Genomic DNA, 26,699 nt, shown 5'->3' with positions numbered 1-26,699 from the left:
GTGAATTTTCTCGCTGCTGCCTTTTTTTCCCACTAAATAGCGAAAAAAGCTGCAGAAACCTGGGGGCGATCATTGGAACCGGTCGACCCGATAGTAACGCGAATTTCCACTATCTGGGACTGCATGGAGTCAGTGTACATATGTGTAAGCGCGCGTGCCAATTTATATACCCTTTCTCATGGGCGTATTATGCATGTATAATAATATGTACATGCACACACTCGGAGCTGATAAGGGAACCTATACGTGGGATTATCTCCTCTTTTTGCCTTTTTTCCCTTATTTTCCCCCACCTCCCAACCCCCTTACATACATATGTGTGTGTGTTATACACTACACCGTATATGCTTCTTCTTTGTTTTTTACTCCTTTTGTGTTTGTCACAATTGTGTACATCAAATAAGTATGTACATTGCAGTACTCCATTGTGCGCGTATTGGCCATTGTTGGCCATTGGCATAGCGTGGGTGTAATACGTATACGTACACGTGTTTCCAAAGTGTAAATATACTCTATTCCGCGGGTTTTATTAGCATCTTAAAGTAAGTACGTGAGTGTACGTGTGCGATTGTTGGCACACAATTTCAGTTCCGTAATGAAGGGTCAGATTTTATACTTTAAGTAAAGGAGGCGTGATGTATAGATAAGCCAAGGGTCGATTCTACATAGTATATATAGGTATATATCACATGCAGAGAGCTAACGTTGAAACATTATCTTTTTATTACTCAATTATGGTGATTTTTTGTACACACGGGGATTTATGGTTTTTTCTTTTTCTATATCTATTTGTAAGGACATCAGACAGAGAGAGAGAGAGAGAACGTGCGTGTTTGAAAAAGAGCCCGAGAGAAAGAACGATATCCGTCGTTTTGTGTGGTTATATGTATATGTATGTCCACACGTGTGTGTATATACTTATGCAAATCATATTGGGCCGTGAATAATAAATGGCATATCTCAAGCGTGGGTTATATACACACTGAATCGGTGGCAACAACGGGCCTTGTCTTCTTTTATTTAATTGTTATTGTTATTTTTTTACTTTTTATCTTTTCGTTGCTTGTATTAGCAGCCAATACCACCCAGAGTGAGAGAGGATGACACCTCGGAAGAACGAGAAAGAATAAAAGGATGAAAACTCGGGGGCCTCGCGTGTAAGATATAATAACATAAGCGTAGAGACACGCGTGAGAGAAATGGAGGATGAAAAAAAAACAACCGGTGGCAGAGGAGAGAAGATCGAAGGTGCCAAAAGAAATCGACGGGAGACAACGTACCATATTTCGATGTGAGTCATGTCAGATAAAGACGAGAGAGTCGTACACCCACGTGAAAGAGAGAGAGAGAGGCTTGGCTGTCTTAATTAAGAAGTTGAGGTCAGGGGGAAACCGGCCGGCAGTTGTCGGTTTTCACACGGCCGAAAGAGCCGAATCACCTCGGGTGCCATTTTGCGAGATGATCCTTCTTTGTGTGTACCTGTTTTCGTACTTTTCTTTCGGTGTATAGCCAAACAAACAAATTTCTGATGGAGCCACTTTTTTTTATGCTGATTCACGAGATCAACAAATATTATTATTGTCGCGGAAAGCCAAACATGAATCTAAATTTGTAAAATCACAAAACACGCGTTTTATTTTCCCCCCATCAAAAGTTTTTTATTTTATTTATTTTAGATTTAAAATTATCCGTCCAAGATTCTTCATTTCGACAATTCATGTGTCTTTGTACTTACTTTGCCAATGTGGTGCTAACGACCAAGAATCGAACCCAATTCAAAGGCACTTACGGCGCACATTCTTTTTTGTAACATTAATGTAATCCCCATGCCGTATGGGGTTTTGTCAATTGAACGTTTCGTACATTTTAGTAAAAGTACTCAAACACATATAATTATTTTTACAATACGTTTATGAAACAACTGAAACCAGATAGTTGAAAACTGAATGACGAAGTAGTGTAGTAATAGTTTTAAAATTATAAACACAGTTTAACCTTTGATTGAACACTTTATAGGTTCAACACAAAGTATAAAGACAAATGCTCAATGTTTTTCTACAAAAATATCACGTGTTTCTTTTTTCTTTTTTTCTTTTCCTTTAATCAATTACAAAATAGATATAGTATGAACTCGCCCACTGATTGCTTATACCAGGTATAGCAGTAGATTATTATTGTTAAATAGGTTTTAATAGTTTTAAAACAGCCAGCGATGGATTCATATAGTTCACTTAGATTTAGCGCCATCTAGCGAGGCTGATTCCAATTCGTTTTCGGAAAATTCTCCGCCAGACTGCGCTAGTGATGTGTAATATAAGGAAATTGTATAAATATAGGAATTAAAATTAAAGGACAAAGGAAAGTATACAGGAAAGTTTCCTGTATCCTGTTTCCCGGTTTCCGCAAGTTTCAGTTTCGGTCTGTCCGGCAACTTGTACCGCCGGTAATTTTACGAGATGAATAAGATGTTGCGGGTATAAGATAAAGTTGCCATGAAGTGTACTGCATAAATATTATATATTACTTCTTACACCATGGGACGGTCTTTTTTACTTAATCGGTTTAAAAAAAGTTTTCTGAGTTTTGTCGGTCACAACTCACAACACACTTATTATGTGTGTCAACTTACACTCTCTCACGACTCAAAACAAACTAACCAGGAGATTATAGTTCTTTGAACTAACAAAGTCACTGAGTGAACAAAAAGTACTTATACAACAACACACCTTTGTTTTGCGAAAGTTGGATAACGTATTATTTTCACTAGCATCAAAGTAACTGTCAATACATAGAGTTAATTCAGACAGATGGTTGATTGTTTAATTAATTAATAATCTAGTTTTTCATGGAGTATTGCGGGTAACATACTAGAGATAATATTTCCGTGATCTTAGTTTTTAGAGGTTAAGTCAAGGTTGTCAAAACACAAACACTGCGTGTAAAGTTCAAGTATATCTATTAGATGATTGACTGCAAAACGTTCCATTATTAGACGATCAAATGACTTATAACGAGGTAAGCTGCAATGGCTTTACCCTTGACGACAAATACATTCCTAAGGAGTTAATCATGGAACTGCTGTGCTGGGTAGATTGCAAGTCTTTAATTAACTGTCAGCTAGTCTGTAAGAGCTGGAATGTTCTCATACAGGAGTACGTGTGGAAAAGAAAAGCTGAAATGATGATTGGTTATTCACTGTCTGCCCATCGCGCAGCACCCTGGACCATGTACTGCTCACTAGTATATTCTATTCTTAATAAAAAGTTTGACCAAAATTTAATCAAAAATCACTCCGGGAAGGATGGCTTGTGGAATACACTTGTAAATGACGACATGTGTTGTTGGTCCATTGAATGTCCACCTTATGAAGCGCCAAACCTACCGGATGACCCTGTATTCAAAGGAGAATCGTATTGTTTCTTAGCCGATGACACCGATGGTGTGGACATTGAGTGCAGTAGGTATCAAATTATAGATTTGCTTAAAGAAGGTTTTCAAAACCACTTATTGGATGTGTTGCAGCCTCCAATACAGGTAATGATATTATTTTGTAAAAAAGAATCTCAAAATATTTTTGATACTTGTGTTTTTTAGGTGAGTGAGTACTACTTTATTGGTTGTGGTTTTGGTGTATACAAGTGTCAAGTCGACTTGTTGACACAAGAGGACAATGTGTTGGATTCTTACCGCTTCTCGATGATGTTGGATGAAGTAGAACAACAATTTCAGTGGTCTAAAGTAAGTATTCATAAGTATATGTAAAAAAAAAATAAGAACTCATTAGGCGTCACATCAAACATCACTAACCACATAAATTTTTACTTGCAGTTTGAACACGAATTTTTAGATTATGGTAAAGGAGTGAGTAAAGTAAGATTTACTCATACTGGAGTCAGTTTGGATTATGATGGAATAAGAATGGCTGGAGCTTGTGTAAAAATCAAATTACCTACAACAAATGATAAAAAACAGTATGGATAAAGCTCATTAAAACTAAGTAAGAACAATACATTGCATAAAATGTTATAGAGCATGTAGCTGTCTGAAAAAGCTGAAAGATCCCCACAAAGAACTGAAAAGAGTTATGATGATTGGTCAGTCACCATCTATATATTGTTCATTGTACAGTTAACTTTATTTGTATCATCAAAACATACAATCATGTTTAATAAATTATCACTCAAAAGTGATAGTCTACCGGTTATTAATCTATGAAGAAAAAGAAGACCCAAATACCTCGTTAATTGAGCAAGAACTTCGCTAAACGGTCCTCTCAACTGATGTGAGAAATACCCAACCATCAATTAGATTGAATGTGATTTTAAGAAGCATCTATTAATAACTTTGCAGCACCCAATACCTACAGGTAAACTTTATTAATTCATAAAATTGCATATTATTTCATAACTTGATCTTGGAGAAATTCATTTCTTGCAAAAATAATTTACATGAAATTTCCATACTATATAAGACTATGCTAACAGCACAGTTAGAAAACTTGTACTCGGTACCAAATTTTTTATTGTCATTTTGTATTAAAATCTGCTTCAATCGTAAAAAAAAAACCCCACAATTAGCAGGTCGTAAACGCTAGTCGTTGTCGTCGTCGTCGTCGTCGTGCTCCTCGTAAAATTAGAAACCTCATATATAAACGCTCAACGTGTGGCTTCCAAGTCCCGTTGATCTCTCCCCACACACTCACATTGAATTCCCAACGCTGCTTGGAACAAAAAAAAAAAACTGATAAAAATAAAAAATAAGAGAAAGAGAGGCATTCAGATCGGAATGTGCTAGTGTAGTCCGATCGAATCGAGCAGCACGTGCATGTACACATAAGTATCTTTTTGTAGGAAAAAAAGAGTTCTCTTACGTATGTGCACGCAAATACAAGTGCCTGTGTGTATATACCGTGTTATCGCGTGTAGAGGTGCAAGGCCAATGTATTCGCAATATAAGAGTACACAAGTAAGTGTGAGGAAGTAGTAAAAGAGCACAGAGAGAGAGAGAAAGTGCAATGCAGAGAGAAAGAGAAAGACATTGGCATCACGGTGTGAACGAACTATTATCTATTTAATGTTATTGTCCTCAGTTAAGTCATACAAAGCTCTACTGCAATGGCATTAGATCCATACGATTAACAATTATTTTTTTATGCGTGTATAATTAAGAATATTCCACAATTCCAGTGGCCGCTTGGTAATAAAATGTAAGCAACGATACCGATGACTCATTCGCCAACTGTATTACACGATTACCGCAACAATTCTAATAAATTATCTTCTCTTTCATCAGATACGACAAAAGTAACTCTCGACGTGCGCATACACTTCGAAGAGCAGCTTTCCAAGCTCCGGAGCTTTCAGCGCCATCATCGTCCCAAACGCGCACGCAGCCAAGAACAAAACAAGGGCAAATAGAAGCAAAAAAATCTCGTCCCGCTCATCTCCAAGTGGCGAGCGCACTTGCTTTTGATCTTGCGCTCGACTATTTCTTTCCTTTTGGCGCATTCTCGCTCAAGAGAGATGATAAGAGGTCTCTCAAGTTACGCATGTGTATGTATATACGGAGGGGGGAAAAAAAACACAAGTGCCACAAGAGGAGCCAGTCCCCCCTTGCGCGTCGAAAGCCGCCCTTTTCAAGTGTCCGGCCGACGACTGCGTAGATATTACGAGCTGCTACTTACAGCTACATAATATACATATACTCCCGTGAAAGGAGGCTGTTTTGGTTACCCGAGTGGCCCGTACTCTTGCGTTTGTGGTTGTCCAAGGAGAGAGAGTTGTCGCTCGAAAGCCGATCGCGAGTGATCGGTACTGGGAGAGTTTCCGTTGTGTGTACCGCGTTACGCAATTGGCCAACTACAATCCGTCTACGTGAGGCGTAGAGATGAGGGAACGCCGTTAATTGCGAGGACTCGCGTCAATATAAGTAGATTAAACGTGTTTTGGGGAATCTCTATGTTCCTTGAGAAATATATATGAGCAACATCGCGGGTATTCATCAATAATATCGGGTATCGTTTACCAAAATGTATATACACACCTGCCTACTCGTTGCAAAATGCGATTCAACGAAACACACGTTATGGATAATTATCGCTTTTCAATAACGTTGGACGAACGCGTCGTTATATAGTGAGTTCTCCGAAAACCAAAAACGAAAGAAAAAGAAAGTCAGGCGCTTCAAACTGTGATCCCCCAACTTCGAGTTTTGCCCCTTTGCGAACGAACGTACAGTGAAGTACGAAACGCAGTGGAAGGAGGAAGCCTCCCCAGTTGTCTTTCTCGTCGCGATCATCTCTCCGGGGGACAGGCAGTGCTTGGGGAGAGCTCCCTCGAGGATGTATATATATATATATACGTGTGCGCCTCCCACGCGTGGAAATCGAGACCGAGAGGGGCTTCGATAAGGGCGCCGATTTCCGAGGGATCCCTCGATTCGATAATCACGGAAGCGAGAGGCTTCGGTTACCTGTACGTGCATTCATGTACCTGCAGCCCCGCGGCTCGTTGAGGCTGGAGCTTTGCGTAACGCGTCACGTGGGAACGACGCCACGGGTTCGGGGAAACGGTATAATTAAACGACGAAATATTTCACCGGCTGGCCAGTAAATTAGGTAACCGAGTGTCGATTGTTCGGCACGAAAATGTCTCCGGCTGCTGCTGACATTAAGTGCATGGATGTTGCAAAAGTCGTTGAGGCGCGCGCCTTAAATTATTTCCAATAAAATCTATACTTGCAGCCCATGAGAGAGAGAGACTCCGTCGGGGATCATTGACCGACCGGTTGGCAATAATATGATACCGCGTTTCTTGGCTCACGATGAAGGATCGATAGTGGAACGCTCGAGGAAGGAACTCGCGCGGAATCGAAGCTTTCATGCATACATGCGACGCAACACGATCTCTTTCCCCGCGCGTTATTTGTTTGTCATTTGCATACACGCATGGACATTTTTGCCACCCATTCAAACCCGAGTGTTATTCTCGATTGTAAAATATGCCAACTCGACTTTTGAAATGCGTATATTTCCACCGCGTTCACTATAAACCACGTGCAATGTGTGAAAAAAAAAAAGAAAGGAATTTACATGTTTTGTGACGACGAATTGGTTTACTTTACGAGGGATAAAAAGGTTGCTTTGCAAAGAGAAGGTCCATTTTGGTGCGGCGATCAAAGTACGGGGTGCCCATATGGTCGATGTCTCGAGATGCACAGGATTCGTATACCGGTTTTACACGGGGTGGAAATGCGACGAGACACATTAGGTGTATATAATAATACCTATATGTACTCGCGAAGGGGGTCTCGGGGCCAATTTAGAGCTCACGTCATCCGGACGCGCAAACGACTTTAAGTGCGAAAGTTTCCTCTCTGCGGCTGATTATCCTTTTCTACAAAAGGGCGGTATAAATTTAAAGGAGGCCCGCAAGGGTGCCGGGACGAAAAATTGGTGCAAATATTTAAACTTTGGTATATACATGTATAGTTTAGCCCCATCCTCTTTTTGTTTGTTGGGTGGCACCTGAGATTGAGTCGTACAACTAACTGCGGACACACGTTTACAGAGACGCGTCGCGTGAAGCGTCTACTCATTTCTGTGAAACCCTAACAATGGGCTTTTGCCAAACCATCAACGCCGGCTTCGTTACGCAAGTGCACGGGTATGCCTATATATATGTGTATGTGTGTGTGTGTGTGTATACAATTCGGATGAGCCGTTGCTGTGCTGCTTAGCTTCACGTCAACCAAACCCCCCTTCCCCGGGGGGGATACTGACAGAAGGATCATTATTTCCGTTCCCTTTGCAGCACCGCGCGTTTTTTGACTCCTCGATGATGATGATGATGATGATGACGAGCTCGGCTTTCTCGCCAAGCTCACGACGATGCGTGACCGAAGATCTTTGCCGCCTGTACCTATATACCTGCGGCTGTGTCCGTCATCTCGCGCTTTTCTATAAATATATATAATTGGCGCTTCGTGCGTCCCCGCGTGTAACTATATTATACTCTACCGCGAAGTCGCGTGGGCGGCACGTACACGTGCACACCTACGTAACAGGATGCGGATTTTTTGAGTTTTGAGAACCGATTTCTACTTCAAAGTGACGCTTGGCCTCGTCCGTTTTTTTCCCACGATTCGACGAGGAAACAAAATCGGGAACGTGTCCTCCCGAATATAGCGACCCTTTTCTTTTTTTCAAAGCTATATGGTAAATCGACCAAACTTGGGCTGTGTACCTCTTTCAAGCGTATTCGGATCGACGGGGGAAAGTTTTTGATGGGGAAATAGGGGAAAAAAACGGAGCTTCGCGGGCGGAGTTGGCCCCGCTAGAGATATATACCTACGCGAAATGGCCAAAGTTGCAGGTCGGGAAAAAGCCATTCTGGGAGCAGTACTATCTCGGCGGAACGATAGCCGGTGAGAAATGACCGGGAGGGGAAAAAAAAAAAAAAAAAAACACGCATCAGAGAGAAAGCGATAAACATCCGAGGAATGACAAATGCAAAAGAGACCGTGATCGGCGAGCGAAAGAGGAGAAAAGACACAACGACAACAAAAATTTGTCCTTTTTCATCCCCTTAACCCCCGAAAGTAACGTGATGGGGTGCATGTATTATGTATACCTATACGAGAGCTCGGGTAACACTTTACCTCGCTTGGAGGGAAAAAAGGGTCGTGAAAAAAAAAAAAAAAAAAAAAATTGTCGCGTCTGGCGAGTTGATTAGATCGTTTCGTTGAGCCACTTGGGTGTACACGCTCTAGTAACGTATGACGCCTATTACACTGTATACCCAAGCGGTCCTTAATCTAATCTCGCGCTCCCGTCGCTGCGAGGGTTAATAAGTTCGAGGAGAGCCAAAGTGGTGATGTCTAACGATCTTCTGTGGGTGGGGTGTTTGAGGAAAATCGACGAGAATCGTTTTGTTCGAGTCGGTATGTAACGAAAAATCGACGGGAAAAAATGCGTTTCGAATTCGTGGGGTTTCCGAGAGGTGGAAAAAAAAAAAAAAAAAAAAAAAAAAAAAACGAGGAAAGAATTCAGGGTATAGGAAAAAAGATCGGCCCGAAGCGCCTATAGACAGTCGGAAGAGATAAATCGACACCCACGAAGAAAGGAGCACGCAGCCGGGGTGACTCGTCAGAATCCTCGAGCAGCAGGTGAAATCACGCTCGAGTTGATTTCACTGTTACACGCGGTGAGTTTAACGAACCATCCTCCCGATCATTCCTTTGGGAGGGTATAAGGTCTTGTCCTTAAACACGTGTGGATTATCCTTTTTAAACTTTTATACAAATATATAGCGAATCGATACCATACCCCCTATCGCCTGGCTCCTCGATCGTATATCCCCTGGCGCACAATAGACCGTAAAGTATAAAAACACAAGAGCATATATATATGGCAATAGGGATTTCAGGTGTGAATTGTACAAGGGTCGCGTATCATCATCATCGGCAAAGCCATGTACCTACACCATATGAGGAAGCAAACCCGAAAAATCGCCATCAAAGCGCAATATAATCGTACTTACTTACCGAGAAGGAGAATAAATAATCCATAGCCAACGGAGGTGCATGACGCACGCGGTGTATATATATGGGGGAGGAGAAGGAAGGAACGAACGAACGCGCACATCAGGTATATACATAAAAGAATGCAAGGGAGTAGTATGTATGTATATATAGCCATGCAAGCGGAGGATGAACGAACACAACTGGGCCCCGCGGCGCGCCCACCGCATTCCTCGCATCCCTTGGCCCTGGGCCCCTTTGGCTTTGACTCGCCGCACACACATACACGCATACAAAGAGAGAGAGAGAGAGAGAGAGAGAAGAAGGACGAAAAGAGTCAAACCTGCTCGGCCGCATTCGCAGGGGCCCTTCCTCCGGGATGAAGGAGGAGGGGGGGGGGGACGAAGGGACCCGTGTGGCCCGGCTTCCGCTCACTTTCGATTTCCTCTTCTCTCCCCGTACATACATACACACCCAATATATGCATGTATACAAGTATACCACCGCGTTCTCACTCTCGATCTTGTTCGCTCGCCACCGTCGTGTCCCCTCTTTATCTATATGTATATATTTCAGAGCTGTACAGCTTTTATTCAGGTCGTCCCTCTCTCACGGTCCGAGCACCGGTGCACGTGCCACTGATCGTCCTCGGCGAGTGTGTGTCGTGCGAACACTGCGAGGCCGAATAGGTATATATATTAATACACACATGTATTATGGTGGACGACGAGTTTGATACGGGAAAAATCGGGACGAGCTCTGGAAGCCTTCTTCCCCCAAATCGTTCTTCCTCTCCGTATATACTTATTACTTACGCGTACAGTTTACCCCCGAGTGCATCTGCATTGTATAGGGGGCGCCTGTTGATGATTACTCATACCGATCGCATCAAGTAGTTTATACCAATATACTCAATGAAATTGCAAATAAAACAGAAGAAACAATAGCCAATTTAATGTACAAATATAATATCGTACGTGATTGCACACACATATACGTATTGTTTGGAGTTTGCTAACGTAACAAAGTGAAATCCCGTACTCTGGTGTAATGTATTATCGAAGCTAAATTCACGCCGGTGCTAATTATCAAGTGGAACATTTACCAAAAATTAAGCGTAAATGCATGTAAAACTAATTTACCCGATGGTCCGCTTGAAAAGCACCGGTTGCACGTAAAGCTTCAAGCGAGGGTTGCATCAAAAGTGTACAAATAGTAACCGCAGTGGCACCTCCTCTGCGTCTCCATTTACCCCTTGGTTGCGGGGAAAGAAAAAGCGGGTCCCGTGTACAGCGAAGGGAACAAAATCCGCCCGACCAGCCTATGCGCGTTTACGGTGCATTACACGGGACAAAAGGACTCGGCGCACAAGCGCCTCCGAACGCGTTCTCTCCTCGCTCTACTCGATACGGGAACGAGAACGAAACAAACGAAACCGGGACCAGCCGCGCTGCCGGCATTAGGAGGACCCTCTCGTCCCAAAGAGACCGAGGGAGCAGGGGACATGAATAAAAAAAAAGAGAACATGGACGACGACACGCGATTTCTCGCCGAACGATATCGGATTTCTGCGCCCCGAAAAATCGAACCAGCGCCGAAGGCCGTCTTCCATCCTTTTCTTCGTTATTCAACTGAGATTTGCGCGCGGCCCGAGTGCAGGTACTTTTTTTTTTTTTGTTCGAGAGCTCAAAAATTCATCATGTTTTTTTTTGTTTTGTTTCGCGCTCGAGCGTGGGAGTCATCGCGCGATCGAGCCAAAACATATTCTCACTGCACCCTGAGAGAGAGAGAGAAAGAGGCAAGGCGAGGATCCGTGCACAGCTCGGAGAATTTTCCGGGTGAATTTGGCGCCTTCGTGTATGTACAATAAAGAGCGTGGGTTTATATGCTGGGGAAGGAAAAGCTCGCGCTCGCACTTTTGTTCGCTCGATACGTGTACAATGTACACTCGAGAGTCTGTGAGGGAGAAAGAAAAAGAAAACCCGGCTCTTATCGGAAAGCTCGAGCGCTTTTTTCGCCATTGTGTGCAAAGCTCGGTGGGTGTGGGGGTGAAAAGAAAATTCGCCCGTATGGAGCTGCTTGTTTTTCGCGATCGCCCTCCGGAGGAATTGAATTTTAATCTTCCCCCGTCCAACCTTGTCGGGAGTCACGGTGGAAGCGTGAAAACAATTTTCCAAAAAAAGACTTTATGACGTGGCTAATGCCAGCAGTAAATGCTTCTTATATTTCTCATCGCACGTTACACACGGGGTATAAACACCTAAATATGGAGCTTCTCCGTGGATACGAAACTTTTTCCCATCTATGGCGATTTGCGCGCTAAAACGTGCCTATACATCCCTTGGATTTTTGGCGAGAAGTTGCCATAACATAGCTTTCGCCGAGACTTATCGCGTTTCCGAAATTTACGAGCCTCCCTCCGTACCATCTGTACACCACACACGTTCCAGGGCTCGTACGCAACATGTATATAATACATGCCATCTTCTGTTTACGAATTTCCCGGGAACTTCTGAGCTTTCGCGCGTGCCTGTATTTGATACGTGCACGCGCGCGCCAAAGTTTTCAACGCCATGTGTATATGTGGGTGCTCCACAGCTCGGTGTACACGTGAAAAGCAGCCGAGCGGATTTTTTTGATTTATCGCTGTACCACGGATTGTTTGCGTGTGTATTTTATGTACGTGGTGGTAACGGTGTAACCGATGCTCGAGTTGATTCGAGGTGCGATTTCTCGAGAAATCAATCGCCGCATTTTGCTTCTCGTATTCGAAAGTAGTATGGATTTTGAAGTTTAATTTCATTCCAAGTAACGACCCGCGCGCGAATTCTCACTCTTGAAAAGCTTCGAGCGGCCAGATATTCGATCGGCGATTAATCAGTGAAGCACGTATGGAATACATACGAGTTGCACAATACTTGGTTCGCAGAACTGGGACACTATTAAACTTGCCGATTCCAAGAAGTAAAATCAAATCGGCATAGGCCAATTGAAGATATTCAGTTTACGTTGTACAGATTCTCGCGTTGTCTTTTTGCTTTTGTTTTTTTGGCTGATTTTCGTACCCTCTTTTCAAACGTCACAGGTGCAAGGGACATCAAGTGTCGAACAGTATAATATATGTTGAAAAAAATCTAAGGTCATCGTGATACAATGTATATCCCATCAGTCGTAAATTAAACTTTGGAACCGACGCACAAAAGTGTCCACGCATGGCATAAAAAACCGGAGCTTGCAAGCTCGCGCTGTTTAATTGGCCCACTCTATACTTTACGGTGAAAGTACTTTCAAAAAGCCAATTTGTCCACTGCATCCATGCACATACGAGATTTCAAAACATGTGTATAATTCTCATTTTTACGGATATAAAGTCTCATTCGCAAACTCCGTACCATAGGTCGCATGTGAAAAAGTTGTTCTTTCATCCTTTATCCTCATTAGTTTTTGAATATATTTTATTGCGCGAAAAGCACAGCATACATAGACTGCAAAAGCCACGGAAGCCCAACGGGTGCAAAAGTTTTGCGCCACCGCTCAGCGGGGGAGCTTGCAGTTGAAAATATATTTTTGCTCCCTCCCTAGCTCTTGCGAAACAAGCCGGAGCGATTTTTCGATTCAACTTGGAAAATGTTATCGTATAGCCATGCGCGTTCTCTAAAGCTTTTTGTTACTCGTATATATACGTGCCGAGCTTGTCGTTGAAAGTGCTTTTGGTGCGTAGTAAAGCTCCGCTGGCCAAAGGGTTTCAGGGGACAAGTTTATTGCAAAATTTTTCTTTTCTCCTTTGCGTTTCACGGAATAGACCCGCTGAAAATATATACAAGTATTTTAATACTCAAATATCCTGGGAGAACCAAGGAATCATAAAAGTACTCGAGTGTTTCACTCCTGTTCACTTCAGAAAAAGCTCGAAATAAAACATTGTTATACCTACACGTCACGAATATTTGAAAAACGACTTGCTTCACTAGTATAGTAAAGTACAGTAAAACCCATGGGAAGATGAGGCCGTGGTTTTTAATACGATTTAATTGCGAGTATGGAGTGCCCAATTGACCCGAGCTTTTTTTTTTTAGATTTTTTTGTTGCCAACCCACCGAGTGATACCAGTAATGGAAACACAAATTCAACTCACCTTTATCGAAACTAGAACAAACCCGCGTTTGATTGCTCAATGGAAATAACTCATGATTGGATAATGAATGGAAAAAAAAACCATCTCCTCCCCGATAAATTAAATCCACGTGCGGCAGCTAATCTCTAAAATAAGAGCTAATTGCTATAGGTAAATTGCGAAACGGTATACCTAAACACTCACGGTCAGGTAATTATAGGCACACTTTTAAATACCCGCACGTGAATATTATTTAGCCCACGTGAATTATCGCGTTTGCGCTCGATCGTTTATTTGCGCTGCATTAGGTGCAAAAGAGAGAGCGCGGACTTTCGGCGACATGGGAAATAGAAACCCGCGATTAATAAAGCTATCGGGGGTATGGGGAGCTCAGTTGTTGGACGATCGCGTGCGCGACTTTGGAGTACAAGGAGCGACAAAAATGTAATAATTTTTTTATTTTACACATACTTATACACGCGTACACGCGGATCTCGAGTTGATTGTATACGTATGGTGCAAAGGGTTATTGGATAGATGTGTATATACTTTATCAGTGTGAGAAACAAGCAACTACAGGTACACCGGTGGGAAAGAGGATTTTATACGTATGCGCTCTCGGTCGCGAGAGGAGAGACATAAAGAATCCCTTGGTGCTGCTATGTGGCCGAACAAAGATAAAACACACACATATATGAGAGCGAATGCGAGTCCTCCGCGGGTGCGCATGTATATATCGTTAAGTACAAGAGGTGGAAGGAACGAAGGGAGGAGAGGGTTGCCAGGAATTCGTTGGCTGCTGATGCTGTGGTATAGTCCTTTTTTTTCCCTTCGTGATTTTAATTGATTCGTAATTGACGACGGGAATTTGGGTTTTCCTGAAAAATGTTTTTGTTTTTTTTGTTTTGTTTTTTCTCTCTCTGTTTTTTATAGCTCATGGCGCAATTTTCTCGATCGATGGTGTTGGAAAAAAAAAAAAAAAAAAAAAAAAAAAAAAAAAAAAAAGTTGTATCAGACTCTTTTAATCAGCAGTAAAACCAAGAAGATATAAAAGCCCCTGAAGATATAAACGGATGCACGAAAAATCGCTCTCCCGTCCGATTGTGACCAATTCAGGTTGCAATAGTCGAGTCACGGGAGACAACGAGCATTATACTCATGTCCGGCAGCTCGGTTTTTTCGCACGTGAGTGTATTTATCCTCTATAAAAGCGCACTTTGCCCGACTTCCATGATATATATACCTGATGGACGATGTATCCATCACAAAAAAAAGGGTATACATATATACACACCACGCGGACAGAAGAGGCGAGGGGAGGGGGTGTACAGCACATCAGGTGATATAATTTCGGGCTCCGCGGCTCTCTCTCTCTCTCTCTCTCTCTGCATGGGCTCGATAGACACCGCACGAAAATTACAATGCTAAAGGGCGTCGATAATGACCAGCTTGGGTGATGCCCCCCCCCCTCTCTCTCTCTCTCTGTATGCACGTATACACAGCCAAGAGGAATGCCAAGAGCGCCTTTTATCTCGAGCGAGCGGTCGCCCGGGCCCTCTTTCTCTCACTGTGGCAAACCTCATACGTGTAGAGGGCTGTACCGAGGAGGAGGAGGAGGAGAGCTACTCTCGATATCCTCTCGCGATGCGTGCAAGCTGCTGGTCAGGAATAACAGGTTCGGTCGGCGGGCGGGGGGGAGAGGGATGCTCCTTTTTAAGAGCCGTGGTGCATGGTAACTGTGTACCTATACGTGTATGTATATCACATGGATGGGAGAGGAACGAGGGAAGCGCACCTCTACATATATATATATATATATATATATATATATATATATATATATATATATATATATATATATATATATATATATATATATATACCTCCGCCCTCGCGTGCCAATGTCCCTATATATACGTGTATAGGGCCAGCAACTCATCTCGTCCGCTGTGTGTGTATATATTTCAGCGGACTTTTCAGCGGAATTCCTCTCTCTCACACACATACACACACGCTTCTCCTCTTTCCGTCTGTCCGGCGTGGTGTACTTTACTCTCTTTCTCTCATTCTTTTGCAAAGTGAAAATAAATAAAATAAGAAAAGAGTTAATACATGTGGGAGGCACGTAAATCGGCGCCTGCGTCTGTACATTACATGTAGGCTGCACACATCAGCAGGGCAGTGGCCAATCAAGGCGTTCAGTCCAGTGTGACTTTTTGGCTGTATGGTATATGATACGGAGAGTAGGAGGCAGGACCCACCAGCGACTGTAAGAAAATAGGAAAAAGATAATCGTTCAATCAGGAGCCTTTGTTCCACATACTTTAAGGGGATTGTGTGTGAAAACTCTTGATTTGCTTTAAAGTTGTTTTTCCGTGGAAAACAAAGATTCAAATTTGCGTACGCCGGCAGGACGAAATCTTTGATAGATCGCCCATACAGCAAGCAAAAAGGATACAACGAGCTCGTCGAAAAGTTGGACGTCGAGCGACAAGTGGGTATATATAATGTAGGAATTCCACCATCGGACTCCCATAATTCCGCGCTTCTTCGTTCGACCCGAAGAGGTTTCACCGCGGAGCCCGCGCTCCTTTTTAGCGGAGAAGAGCAGGTACACCCGAACGGGGAAAGAACCCGGCCGGAATCCCATCGCGTAAGACACCGCGAGGAATGCCCACCGAGAATTCAGAGCATCCCGATGTATACGCGGGGTGGGGAGGGTGCACTCGTAAATAATGCAGTTTCAAAATGCTCCCCTCTCTCTCTGTCTCCACTTTCTTTTCTGATGGCACGGTGAAAAGAAAATTTGCAAAAGTAGTGGGTATATATATATCTGTATATGCGCGTGCACTGGAAAAAAAAAAAAAAAAAAAAAAAAAAAGGGAACGGAACAACGCATTTTTCGGAGGCTCCGTCTTTGCTGGAGGAAATCCACTTACAGCGGAATGTGGTGTAAGCTCGCGCGAAAGGTATGCACATGCACGCGTCGTCCTCCTCCTCCTCCTCGGGGCACTTGCGAACTCGTGTCAACGATCCCCGAGCACAGTTCTTTTCTCTACACGTGCTCCAACCATCCGAGCTTATGTGGTTCACCGCTCGCGTACTTGAAAGTACTCGTCTAGTTGAAAGATCGATTGTTTATAAGTATAGTAATGAAGGGTTGTTTTTTTTTCTTAATTTCATTTCGGGAGTTCTTGAGATTGCTTCACGATCCTGGACTCATTCACGAATGTGCAGCAAAGGGTGTCCGCCTTCTTTTACAGTAGTTTTATCATTATCTACAAGTGTCTAGTTTTCCCTCTTAATTTGTTTGGCTAAAGTTTTACAATTGTCCAACACGTGGGACCGATGAGTCCCTTCAAAACGATTACCTTTCAAATTCATTGATGACACATGAAATCATGAGGATAAAACTAATACTATGTCGGAGGTACCTACCCGTATAACATAATCCATGTATACTTATCCATGCGCGTGGAGTATAATGCTTAGTTATTGTACAAATGGATTTTCAAAAAACGGGGTGGTAATCGCGTGTGTTGCCCGCAAGTCCTTGGCGAGGTCCACACATATACATAATATGACAAGGGGCGAGATGCTTGCATGTGAGTTAAGCAGAAGTATAGTTGTTGTGGAGTAAATTTCCGAGATAACTCGGCGATGCAGTTCAGCGAGCCGTGGGGGGGGGGGCAAAGGGCGGATTACAAGTTGTTGGGTCGATTAATTATTCGGGGAGGAAGGGGGCCCGCAGCGAGCTAAACCGCGAATTGTTTGGACTAGAGGGTCGCGGGGCATTGTTTGGCTGTGCGCTCGAGGGGAAGTGCGTTAAGGTATTAGTGTAGTTGGCTTGTAGCGTATACACAGAGTTTTAGCGAGCTTGGAGATTCAAGTGCAGTTTTGTGGGGAAGGAGGCGAGGGGTGCTGCAGTAGTATATATAGCAATAGCACTTTCGGAGATTTGGGCAAGTTGCCCCAAATGAGATGCACTTTCGCGAGTGACTTAATGCTACTTACATGCGAGTGCGTTCTCGCGGTATTACGCGGGGCGTGTGTGGCTGCGAGCGCAGGATCATGGAGATAGGAGTGACGGAATACACGTTGTGCTGGCATTAACGAAAACGAGCAGTTTTTACTTCAGACAAACACTGTTATGCCATTTTTCATATAAATTATAACACAAGCATATATAGTTGAGTAGATTACATGCTTTAAACAGTATAAGTATAAATGTAATTCTCAAAGGCGTCCTCCAACAAAAATTTCAATTGCGGGGAAAATCATTCATTTGAAACTTTTACAATTTATTTTTGATACGAGTAAAAATCATATTGCACACTTACTTTTTTTAATTTCTACTGTCTATAGGCCCCACAACCCCGTAACTATATGTATCTCAGAAACGAGTCTAAATCGTCTTACAAATCATCTTGAACGAATTTAACATTCAATTCGTTATAAGTTTTAAGAGGCGACACCTCGAAAACGAGTAAGAATCGGGGATAATAAATTTGCGAAAAAGCATGTATAAGTAGTCCGCCCTCCATCGCACGTATACTTATAATACAGGTAAATATACCCACGCAAACACGTGGCAAGGCCAATAAAACCCATTTGAGAGTTCACGCGTGCGAAACGTGCTCCGAGACAGTCGGCGTCACGCAGAGATGAAGTTAAAGAGCGAAAATGGGGTGGGAGGGGGGGAGCAAACAGTGCGCAGGCATTGTAAGTTTATAATACGTGTGGTTGGTGCTAAAAGCAGAATCGGCACATCGGAAGGCCACGTCGTCGCCGCGGCAGACCGTCAGGCGGCCCGAGAACTCTGCCAAGGAATGCGCTGGCACCGAAATATCGGCTCTCTGTGTACTCCCCTGATCTTTGGTTTTTATCTCCCTCGCCTCCTCTCGGTCTTTTATAAATTACGCGCGCGCGCGACGAGAGCTCCGCATATACACAACCCGTCCTTTTTTTTTTTTATTCGCTCTCTTTGGACCGTATTGATTCCTATACATTATAAGATATAAGCGCGTGCACGCTCGGGTTCGATGAAATCATCGTGCACCCAACATTACAAGGAGTTTTTAATTATCGTCGTTGATACGACACGAAGTAAGCATAAAAATATACCAAATGAATTGCGATAACTTACAAATCGTTGACAAATGTATGGAAATAGCTGATGAAAGGTTTTGACGTACCTGAAAAACAAAACAAAATATTTTTATTTTTATCAAATCATGCGAGCGAAAAATGTGGAATAGAGACAAGCAAAGTGTGAAAGGAATGAACATGTGTCGTGTAGCTAGTAGAAACAGCTCTATATGGTCAGACGCCCACTTATTACATTTATTAAAGTACATTAATTAGCGTTCGTTCCGTTTTCAAACGCATTTACTTTTATCCGAAAATACATTATACGTCATACTGGAATCACTTCTAATCTAATAATAAACAGTTTGTCACATTAATTCGACATTAAAGTGAAGTGAGCACGATTAATGTGTTAAATGATAAAAATTGCAATTATGTACGACTTTATAATTATGCACACACAAGCCATTAGATTATTTATATCTTGCATGTGCTGTATCGTTGTGTTTCATTATTTAGTGAAATGGAGAAAGTCAAAGTGTCAAAGAGAGTATATTATCATCAATTTGATCTTAGTGCACGGTAATATGGAACACTTGATCATAACAGCAAATACGAATCACGTATAAAAGAATAGAGAGCAATCGATTTGGTAAAGACATTCAGCAAAGAGAGCTTCATCATTTCGAGCCACATAATCCGCTGAACATACATTTTCAACGTATCAAAGTATAAGGATAACTTTTAGAAAATAAATCTCTAGATAAACCATCCACATTTAATTTTTTTTTTTTTTTTTTTTTTCTGAAATAGGTAGTTTCTATCATAAAGTATAAGGTATTTTTAATTACATTCACTATAAAATTTCATCTGTTTACACACATGAGCATAAAAACACGAAAAACACGACACTACGAAAACATTAATTTTTTCCTATTGCTCTACTTTAGTGAGAACCTCGAACAGTTGAAATTATAAGCAGTAGTGCATGTGGACTAAACGATCTCACGTGCGAAATGGCAATCACAGCAAAGTTATCGATAATTGACCAGCAACTTGATCATATTTATGTCCCCCATACCATACTGAGAGAGACACCTCCAAACACTGTGTTATCCCGAGTTTCGAGCAGATAAGTACAACAGGTTTCCATTAATTTTTAACCTACGATCAGCTGGACTTTCATAGCAATTTGCAAGTACAAGATAAATACGCAGTATGATTATTCATAGTTGTATGTATAGTAAATTACAGGTCTAGCTGTTTGCAATACAACGCACACACAACTGCTGCTGCACTGACTCATATATTAATCTCTATCTCTGTCTAACACATAATTCACCAATGCGACTATTACCATGGAGACTTACAAAAATATTATATCTTGACTTTTGCGTTCATTACATGATATACACGTGGTTCACTTATCGCTACATCTGTTTTGTCATTATAATACTGTCAGTTATTCTTTATTTCGAACATGTTATGTATGTTACTTGTATATGAATGCATGCATACATGTAATGTGTATCTTGTTTTGTATTAATTCAAATGAAATATTATAAACTATGTATTTCTTGTTTCACAAAGTTCACTCTAATCTGGTCTTATCTCCCCCTTTTTTTTCTTTTGGCCCTCGTTCATTGTTATACCTCTCGCTAATCGGCAATCGATGATGAGTACACTGCACGTCAAAGACAGCTCTGTGGAGCTCCAAAACGTATTGTTCAAAGTTTCAGAGTCGAAAAATCCAGCGGGAAAGTACTGGCTCAGCCACCGAAGTTGCGGGTCATTGATTTCAGGAGCGAAAAAGAGCAGCGACGTGCCAATGCCTTCTTCTTCTTCTTCTCGCCATACTCAATCCTTTCGCTATACCCCCTCTCCGTCTTACTTTTTTCTTTTCTTTCTTTCTCTTTCTTCTTTGTCATCGTCATTCTCCACTTGTCACTTCATTTTTGCCGATGCTCGTAGGTACATATACCCACTCCCTCTTTTCATCTCTCGTTTTCTCACCTTTCCCCTTTTTCTTCCCCCATAATTGACTCTTTCTCGCTCCTGCATGGTCATTTGGTTTTTATTTTCTTATGAAAACATTTCCACGTCTCTCGCGTACGCTACTTCTCAAAAGCAATAAAACAATAGGTTTGCTATACAGAAAAAAAAAAAAAAATGAATAAATAAATTGGAGAAACCCCCAGTATTTGTACCTTCAATTTCACCACGACCCTTGTGAAATGACACCCTCTGCTTTGTTCCCACTCAACTGGCCATTATTCACGACTCCCCCGTTGTCTCTAAATATTCCAAGCAAATTTTCGTAAATGGAAACTCGTTAAAAATTAACTCGATGAACCTTCAACACGCAACACTTGAATTGGGTCGAATCGCGTAGACATTGACGACGCGAGTAGTATCAGCAGGATTATGGGTATATTTTTTTCCACACACACACATCTCTTATTTCCCCCAATATGCAAATAACCCCTTATCCCCCCCTGGCTTTTCTTCTCACTCGTCTTCTCCTCTTTCTCTCTCTCTCTCTCTCTCTCCCCACTGCAGTCCCCATTGTGCGCACCAGCCCCACACCTCTCCGTTCGTTTTATTGCCCTCGTCTTTCGCTCAACATTCTTTTCTCATCGTTGGGTGCACGCGGCGCGCGGCGTCCCTCTGTCATCCTCGTTCTCCTTTCTTCCACTATACCCGCGCCAGTATTTTCCACTTTACAATCGTCATCTTCGCTCAAACATGTTTTATTAATTTTCCTTTCCACCGTACCGTTACCCACGCGCGCTATTCCCTCCAATTTTTCCCACCTTTCTCGGTAATGCCTGGTACATAAGTATACAATACATAGATCCTTACCGCGTACAGCCTTCCAGAAAATCCTTAACATCGTGTTTTTACACCTTCTACAAATACGAGCTCAAACGGTTGTGGAAACATCACAACACATCGAGTATAATTAATATGATGTATATTGGGCGTCCACCACAACGTGTATATATACAGAGGTACTCTCAAGTATACCTATGTTGCCAGTGCCACGTGACAAATTAACAAATCTCCAACGCGACCCGAAAATACGCGCATTTCCTCACTACGGGTTATTGGGTTATTGTACAACAGCACGATTGTGGCCCGCGACCCTCTCAATATATTGTATCCCCCCGCGTACTTTCCTCCTCCTCCTTCTCGGCTCAAACTAACCTCGTTACCCGGACAATTGAGCACCTCCGTACAAACTGTTTAGGAAGCTCACTTGACGTCTAATTTCGGGCAACACGCGAGCTTCGGCCTCTACGGCTCAAAAAAACGAAGGGGGAGGATAACCATCAAAAATTGAATTTGAAGGAAGTGACAAACAAGCCAACTCCTAACTCCTCGCCACCTGCACACTTGCTTGTTTATTTGTAACCCCCTCGAGCAGCGGTTCTCCTCGATACCCTCAGAGTTTTTCGTGCCCACGCACACACTTGCGGGGTGTCACGTATGGCGAAGTTTGGCGAAAAAAGAGTAACGTGTCGGAAAATGACCCGCACGACCCTTGGCTCCCCCCGACTCTGGACCCGAGCCAGTTGGGCTCAACGAGGTAAAGTCACGTCCATGCACGGGAACACACATAATATTATTGTTTCTCTTTCACTATACGCACGCTTATATAATATATATGCGTATACGTAATATGTTTCTGTAGATCATCTTCCTCTCGCCGGAGATGCAGACCCGCGAGTTAAAAGGCGCGCACTTTGCTTTTATGAGTTTACAGGGAAAGGGGATGAACATCACAGAGGGTCCGGGTTTTCGGTGATTTGTCGTTTTCCCTTCATACTCCCCTCCTTTCTCTTTCTCTTGCAATGATTTGCAGCCCAAAACGGTTTTGGCGTTGTTTTGAAAACAACCGACCATCACCCCGCGTAGTAGGTATACCCACACAGGCAGATGGTCCAGCTCATTGAACGTCGAACCGTATTCCTCGAAAGGCGTGGCAGTTCAGTCGAGAGTTTCTATACAAGCGGCTTGCCAAAATAATCATTTCAGGTCCCACCGCCGGCATGGACACATTGTCCGATACCCTATACACTTGCCAATATACTTATACTAATGTCACCGCCATGTGGTGCTGAAAAATGTGTTACAAAAGTATATTGTAACTATAGTTGATTCGAGCGTATGCACGTGCATCGGTAAAAACGCGAGCGAAGAAAGCGGAGGACAAAGTATATAGTATACAAGCAGAAGAGACCAAACCAGGGTATTTCGCGCAAAACTCCTCTCCCTTCCGAGTCCATCGGAGAGCTTGGATGGAAGCGGAAAGCCGAATGGGGCGTAAAAAAAGGGGAAGACGGAAAAGGGAGAGGGAAGGGGGCAGTGGTAGGGTATATAGTCGAAAAGAGGAAATAAAAATCGATAATTTATAGCGACGTTTTACGAGCTCCCTTCTCGAGAAAGAGGCGCTCTCGCAGCCGAAGATTCCGATCGCGAGATTAGGAACATGCGAGAGAGAGAGAGGCCCCGACTACATGTACCATATATACACATACCTATACGTTTGAGTATATATATATTTAAATGTGTGCGGGGGCATGTATGTACACGCGAAGAGGAGAAAAGGAGCGGGTGTATACATGTATGTACACGCGGAGGATTCGAGACGAGGCTGCGCGCACGTGTGTTTGAGTATATATACATGTAGGGGCCCCGAATTCCTTGGCACAACTTCATTGAAGAAACCCGGCCGGTCTCGCGCTCCTTTCCTTACATTATTCCTCCCCTCCACCAGAGTGCAGTTGTGTGTGCGCCTTGTACGCGAATATTGACCGGAGATGTATACGGTATATTACGGAACACACGCGGTTCTTCCTCTCCTCTTTCACGATGCGTCGTGTGTGTAATATACCTAATATATACACACACATTGTACTCACTTTGTAACGCACAGCTAAATCACTTGTACTTATCGGAAGAGGCGGCCAGATAAGGCTGTACCCCGAGGACCAGGTGATAAATCTCGACTCCTGTAATCCTCTTTTTCCACCCCCTCGTTGTACAACTGCAGCGGCTTTCTACACTCTCGGCAGAAAGCTCCTCCGAAGAGTGAATAGCGTTTCGGGGGAGCTGGGAGGGATTAGCCGTGATTTACCGAGATCAACTTATTACGACGTCACTGTGTGTATAATATATATGTACACATTTAAGTCAAACGTCTCGGCGCGCGTTTATAAATATGCATGTATATCGCGTTCCTTTCACAAAAAAAAATAAAAAAAAAAAAAAGTAGGCGTCACAGAATAGGAAAAGCTCTCTTTCCCATATAGAGGTATAGCTCCGGTGATATTCTTAAAAAAGACCCACGCGTACGCGTATCTCGGACGATCGGATTAAGTCCTTCAAATTGAGCATTCACGCGTGGCATGATATTCTTTCTCCCCAGAAAAAAAAAAAAAAAAAAAAAAGAAAAAAGAAAAAAAAAACGATCCCCTCAATTAGCCAGACACACACAAGAAGCTCTCGTCAGCTGCATCTCCCAATCTAATCTTCCGATGGCGAAGCTTAATAGCGGGACACGGGCGTGGAGATGAAGAAAAAAAAAAAACAAAAAAAAAAAAATCCAATTTTGGAACGGGATGCTATAATCCCTTATATATACCGTAGAGAAGACACACGAGGGAATCGAACGCGCGCGTGCCCATTATCTCTCGTCGCGTCTCCAAAGTCATATACGTATGTATACGTACGTCTTAAGAGTGTCTCTATTCTTACCCGCGGCTATTCTCGTGTTACGTCTCGTCCACGCACAGCTCTGCCGCAGACACTTTGCCGACTCTCTCTCTCTCTCTCTTCCCCGTCCCCTCGCCCGATCCGCTGCTGATGCTTCGGGCTTTTTGGCTCATATATATATATATACGTGTACACAAGCGGACCGCCACGCGCCATTTGCCCTCCAAGATATCGCGATAAGAAGACGACACTCGACTGCGGCCCGGGAGACGCGAGGAGGTTATCTTCGACAGATCCCCCCCGCTCTCGAGGAGGGTAGAGACGACTTTTCGGGGACATGAGTTTTGCTCCGCATGATTTGCCCGGAGATCGGGAGCGGCTGTGGCTCATTGTGTATAGCCGAGGCGCGCAGATAAGGGCCGCACGGCTGGGTTGGCCCTTGCGTTATACTCATCTGGTGTGAAACGTGTAAGAGGATTTCCGGCTTGGCAAGGAGGGGGCGAGCGCTTTGTAAAGGATCATCGATCAGCACGCGTATGTGCGATCAGGACTGAGGTTTTTGTATTTACGTGTATTGCGTGTACAGTTGGTACAATTGTTACGTGAAGTTTGTCCCTTCCGTTCATTTGATGCTTATCTGCCGCAAGCTCCTACACCTTCCTTTGCAGAGCTTACACCGAAGTAAATTCATGAGAGACGACGATGCCTGCAGATTTCAATTAAATCAGAAATATTGGGTGACAAAGAAAGGTCATTTTATATTGGCTTCGTTGAACATTTTAAAAGTATGTCAATGTCGCTTCGACGAGAAAAAACTTTGAAAGTGTGAGAGGTCGTGCATCTCCAGACAAAGAAAAAAAAAAAAAAATAGAGATCACTCCCCAAAAACTTTTTGGGGTGACGAGGAAAACTTTTCGTCCACACCGAGGGAGCTTTCGATTCACGTGTGCATATTTCGTAACGCCATTAGCCCACGGGAATGTGGAGCGATAATCTGGAGCTTGAGTTGTGTGCGAGGAGAACTAAAAGACAAAACAAAAAAAAAGATCGATGCGAGGGCACCGAGATTATGAACGGTAAACCGAGTTAAAAACTGCTTTTATATATCATTTTGTTTTCCTGTTGATTAGCATCTCCCTCTTCGTTACGCCAATGGAAAAAAAAGACGAAAATCCTATCAACGCGACGTGCAACGTAAGCTCCGTGATTATGCGTAGTCACGCCGGCACGCGCCCGTATCAAGAAAGAAAAGAGGTGTATGCGTTTATATATAAGTGCAGCCTTCGAATCAATGCGCACAATGGCACCTATACCTATGTACGTAACCAAATTGACAAAGAGCCATTCTGAAGAATATACTCCCGAGTGGCCTGTGCTACGTTGAAACACTTGGACTGTGCTCAAATGCGACATTTTTCCCTCAAAGCAAAAGCCACGGTACCGAATTTCACATCCTCTCGCGCAAAGTCTTCCCGAGTGCCATCGTCTCCTTTGCACACGCGCGTATATTTATCGAGCCAACACACGCACACATGCCCATATAACAAACTCAAAGCCCCGAGCGCATCCACGTATCGAGCCGAAGCTCCCCCGTAGGGAGCAGCCCATCGATCGAGCGGGAGGAGCTTTCGCGAAGGCACTTGTCAAATTCAATTTGGGAAGCACCGCAAGCCGAGGGTATGTATATATATACGTGCCCGAGCGGAGCAGCCGTCATGGCAAAATGCAATATAGCGCCTCGCGAAATTTTTCCCGTCCTTGCTGCCGCGTGTGTGGGATGAAAAGGAGGAGAATGTCTCGCTTCGACGACGCGAGAGAGAGAGAGAGCGCTTTTTTCCTTCCCTTTTTCCGCCTTTGATTCGCGCACGCGAGCTTTTCACGTTAAAGTTTCGCGAAATATCGTTACGCGCTCGAGTGCTTGGTGGTTTCTTTTTTCCTTTCCGTGCTGTTAGTTGCGCGCTTTTGAGTTGTTATTACGTCGTTGCGATCAAATTAAGTGCGGGGCTTCCCTCACCCCCCCCCCGATACGAGTGGAAACAAGGGGTGGGTGTTGATTTTTTTTTTCTTTTCCACGTATATATATTTATATGTGTTAGTCATCGAGGTATGGTGAAAAAAATGTCGATGATTCACTCGGTGGGGGATACCGAGCGGAAAGAGGGGAGAAATCAGTCGTAAATCGCACCTATGCGCGCTCCATCCCTTTGCTCTCTTAATTTAATTTCGATCCCACAAAGAGAGCGTCCCCCGAGGGCAGCTA

General features: G+C 43.3%; 2 protein-coding genes across 2 annotated transcripts in view; one reads left to right on the top strand and one right to left on the bottom strand.

The window, feature by feature from the left end:
• dally (division abnormally delayed protein) overlaps positions 1–26,699 on the bottom strand; it is a 126,907-nt gene that overhangs the window by 22,007 nt on the left and 78,201 nt on the right. The gene's annotated exons all lie outside the window — the stretch shown is intronic.
• LOC149376034 (F-box only protein 2-like) lies at positions 3,048–4,059 on the top strand. The gene is made up of 3 exons (XM_089590868.1): positions 3,048–3,534; positions 3,595–3,738; positions 3,829–4,059. Exons 1-3 carry the CDS (start codon positions 3,070–3,072, stop codon positions 3,979–3,981), a joined length of 762 nt encoding a protein of 253 aa, XP_089446994.1. The 5' UTR covers positions 3,048–3,069; the 3' UTR covers positions 3,982–4,059.

This window comes from Copidosoma floridanum, unplaced genomic scaffold, assembly GCF_036245765.1.
Source record: "Copidosoma floridanum isolate Cflo_tuat_1 unplaced genomic scaffold, Cflo_Japanese_pri ptg000001l, whole genome shotgun sequence".
In the NCBI taxonomy this organism is placed as follows: Eukaryota; Metazoa; Arthropoda; class Insecta; order Hymenoptera; family Encyrtidae; genus Copidosoma; species Copidosoma floridanum.
Note: the sequence above shows the minus strand (reverse complement) of the source record. Positions and strands in the feature narration are given on the sequence as shown.